The sequence below is a fragment of the Gekko japonicus genome, unplaced genomic scaffold (assembly GCF_001447785.1).
Source record: "Gekko japonicus isolate JY-2015 unplaced genomic scaffold, Gekko_japonicus_V1.1 scaffold945, whole genome shotgun sequence".
Lineage (NCBI taxonomy): Eukaryota > Metazoa > Chordata > Lepidosauria > Squamata > Gekkonidae > Gekko > Gekko japonicus.
In genome coordinates, this window is record NW_015165265.1 from 801,413 (window position 1) to 805,097 (window position 3,685).

The 3,685-nt window shown below is 47.6% G+C and overlaps 1 protein-coding gene across 1 annotated transcript in view; it reads right to left on the reverse strand.

The window, feature by feature from the left end:
* Positions 1-3,685, reverse strand: part of LOC107109547 (collagen alpha-1(XI) chain-like) — a gene marked incomplete at its 5' end in the record, with an annotated part of 60,691 nt that overhangs the window by 39,597 nt on the left and 17,409 nt on the right. The window contains 2 exons of the mRNA XM_015410208.1: positions 211-264; positions 1,550-1,603. Of these exons, the coding sequence (XP_015265694.1) occupies positions 211-264; positions 1,550-1,603 (108 nt within the window). The remainder of the gene's footprint in view (positions 1-210; positions 265-1,549; positions 1,604-3,685) is intronic.

Sequence of the window (3,685 nt, forward strand, 5' to 3'; positions counted from 1 at the left end):
GCAGCAGCAATAGGGAGGCCAGCTAGTAGATGCCCACGGCCTCAGCCAAAGGCCTGGTGGAACAGCTCTGTTTTGCAGGGCCTGTGAAACTGTAACAGCTCCCGCAGGGCCCTGATCTCAATCAGGAGCATGTTCCAGCAGGCTGGGGCCGGGGCCGAAAAAGAAGGTGCTGTGTTGTAGATCTCCTCCTCCCTTGAAACGGAAACTTACCCTCTTCCCTGGTGGTCCATGAGGACCTGGCTCCCCAGAAGCTCCCGGGGGTCCCTAAAAATAAACCAGAGAGCACATTATTTTAAATGTCTACACAAGTCTATGTGTTCCTCCTTCACGTATATATTAAAGAGCTAAACGTGAACTTCCCGAACATGGTGCCCATGGTCCCAATGCCGCCCACCAAGCAAGGTTTCTAACTGGCCACTGGAGCTGATTGGCTGTGAAGACTGAAATTATGGTGTTTCATTGACAGGTGCCACTACTGTGTTAGTTTTATTCTCTCTCACTCCTATTCCCCAGTATCTTTTAAAAATTATCCCCCTTTCCCCCTGTACTTGGGCTTCCCATGTGTTCGTTCATGTGCATGGCTCTGCTTCCCATGACAACCCTTTTGTGGTTTGCTCCACCTTCGGCAGCAGTCGTTTTGTGGTTGGGCCCTCCACCCTGTGTTAGAATTGCAGAGGTGCCCACAGGTGTAAAAAGGTTGGGGACCCCAATCTATAACATATTAAAATGTGTATGGTGAAGTCATTTCACCACACAAAATCACTAAGAATTAGTGTTATGTTTAGTTATTTCCCTTTATTGATTTACTTCATTTGTACTCCACCTTACATCATTCTCCTCTCCTCTATTTTATCCTCACAACAACCCTTTGAGGTAGGATATGCTGAGAATATGTGACTGCCCCAAGCTTACTCAGCAAGCTTCCACAGCAGAGTGTGGATTCAAACCTTGGTTTCCCAGATCCTAGTCTGACACGCTAACCATTATACCACACTGGCTCTCAAGGATAGAAGTCCCTAACTTTGTTAGGAAATGAGCACTTCTGGAATTTGGAAAAAAGAGAATGTTGCCTTGGGTGGTACAGCTAAACACAAAATGGCTGCCACCGGGGCTGAGGCCAGTCACAAAATTTTGGAAGTTTCCAACTCAACTGTCTTCCTGTGATGTCGAAACTGTTCCCTGAATGGGTGCTTCCTGTAGATACAGATAAGATAGCTCTTGGCTTCTGTTTTCAGGTGCAGGAAAGTCAAGACCAGCACTTCACTTTGGAGAAGAAGGAAGTGGGCCCCAAGAAACACAGCATTGGGTACCATGTCACCCATAGATGCATTATGTTGGAAATCAATGCCTTAGAACTACAGTTTTCAGGGTTCCCTGGGAAAGGGAATGATAGCTAAACCAGCTGAAATCTATAATGTAGTGACACTCTACATCTGTTTTAACTGTATACAGTTCCACTTTGGCCATAAAAAAACCAAAACACAATCAACAACAGTGTGTGGAGGGCATTGAGAGATTACGCCCCTCAACTCATGCTTGCCATACTCACTGGAAGTCCAGGATCCCCCATGTCACCTTTCTCACCAGGAACACCATCAACACCCTATATAGAAGAAGAGAGGTGAGATTCAGCATTGAAATCTATCCATCCCCTCCTGTTGAACATCTCGCTCGACTAGACCGGAGACTACACAGAATGAGAAAGAGGTAGCTTTCTGCCCCTTTACCTAAATCTGGGCTTACTCCTTCTCTCTTCCAAATCTGAAGAGTTCATACAAAATACAACACTTCCTCAGATTTTTTTAAATCTAGTTTTTAATGCTAATATGGTAGTTGTTCTCAACCCATTTATATTTACCCTGCTTTTCTCCCTAATAGGGACCCAAAGTGGCTTACGATGTCATTCTCTCTCCTCTATTTTGTTCTCGCAACCACCAACCTACAAGGCAAGTTAGGCCGAGAGAGTGGTGAGGATCGCCCAGCGAGCTTCCATGGCAGCGTGGAGATTTGAACCTGGGTCTCCGAGATCCTAGTCAGACACTCTAACCACTGCACCACACCGGCTCCATATCAGTAATGGGCATGCGTACGCTAAATAGGGCTGGATGAGGGAAGGCAAGGGAACTACCCAATAGATTATTACGTTCTACACAACTTGTACAATAGCAAGGGAAGGGATCAGGATTCCCAGCGAGAGAACATTGCTATTTGAATAGTGAGAAGATAGAAATATTTCTGCAACGGCAGCCCTGTTGAGAGGACGGTTATGCATAACAAATGCTGTAACACATCTAAAAACTAGAAGAAAAGAGCAAGAGTCCAATAGCACCTTAAAGACTAACAACCCCACTGAGGGCTTTCCAGACAATCTTCAGATCGTGAGCAATGACTCACAAAAAGCTCCCACCCTGCCACAAATTTTGTTAGTCTTTAAGGTGCTAATGGACTCTTGCTCTTTTCTACTGCTACAGACAGACTAACATGACTACCCATCTTGATCTATGTCTAAAACTAAACACTGATTGTCTGGAAAGCCCTTGGTGGGGTTGATCCTGATGCTACAAAACTGTGTTTACATGAACAAAGAATGATGGTATGTTCTAGCTGTACCCCGTTGCCGTCTCTCCCAGGCAATTCACAGCCTGCCAGCTTATCCATCCAGACAGTAACTGCTGGCACACCCAAGGTGAGTCACTCAGTGCCCAGTGTCTTGCAGATGGGCAGGTGAAGTTTCATTCTGGGCCATCCCCTCTATCTAAGGACTTACCCATCCCTGAAAGGTGGATGCTCAGGGCAGGAGAGAAACTTGCAAGCTCATCCATTGAGAGGTGATCAAGGAGGCTACAGGTTACCACTAGTGAGGGTTGGCAAGATCCCAAGGTGGAGGTCCAAAGAGAGCATGCATGATATGCACTTCTTATTTTATGGAGGCCAGAAAGTAGCTGATGAGGAGCCTGCTCCAAGCAGCTCAGCATGGGAGTCAGCAAGAGGAGGACAACTTGGGTGGCAGCAAACTCTCCTCCCCTTTCGCCTTGAGGTCACGCTAGCAAATGAGAGGGCCAGGTAGCTGCCAGGATCAGAGCATGGGGAGAGTGTGGATGCCCCATGACAGCCTTTTTCAATGTGGAAAGCCAGCTCTGCGCAGTGCATGGCCCATGCTCATCCCTGCCGGCCAGCTGAACTAGATGGGGTCATCATGGGATGAAGACAGAGACAAAACACAGTTTTCAAAATCCTCAAGCAAGTCATTCTGGTTTGAACTAGCACATTAAAAAAAAAACCTGGGTTATATTCCCCTAAAAGTAATTTGTCTTCAGCATTCCCCATTATGGACCATGTGGGATTTAAAAGATTTGAAGAATTTCCAGTTGGAGGAGGTCATGTTCCTGGGCATGCTGAAATGAGCTCACTAAGGATCCAAAAGCCCTGTTGATCTTCATATCAATTGGCTGGCAATCCAGATGAAGGAGGAGGACCAGTGTGAACAGGACAGAGACAGAAGCACCTGTGGAGCTGCTGCCATGATGAATAGGATGTACAAGAAGCGGGGACTCGCGGGGGGGAGGAGCTCCACGTAGAGGAGGAAGCCGCCGCGGGTGAATCTGCTCCACTTCTCCCCCCGCCCCTGCCTGGCCCCGACAGCGAGGCCCGTGCGGCTCCCCGCCGCCCGGCCGGCCCACCATCG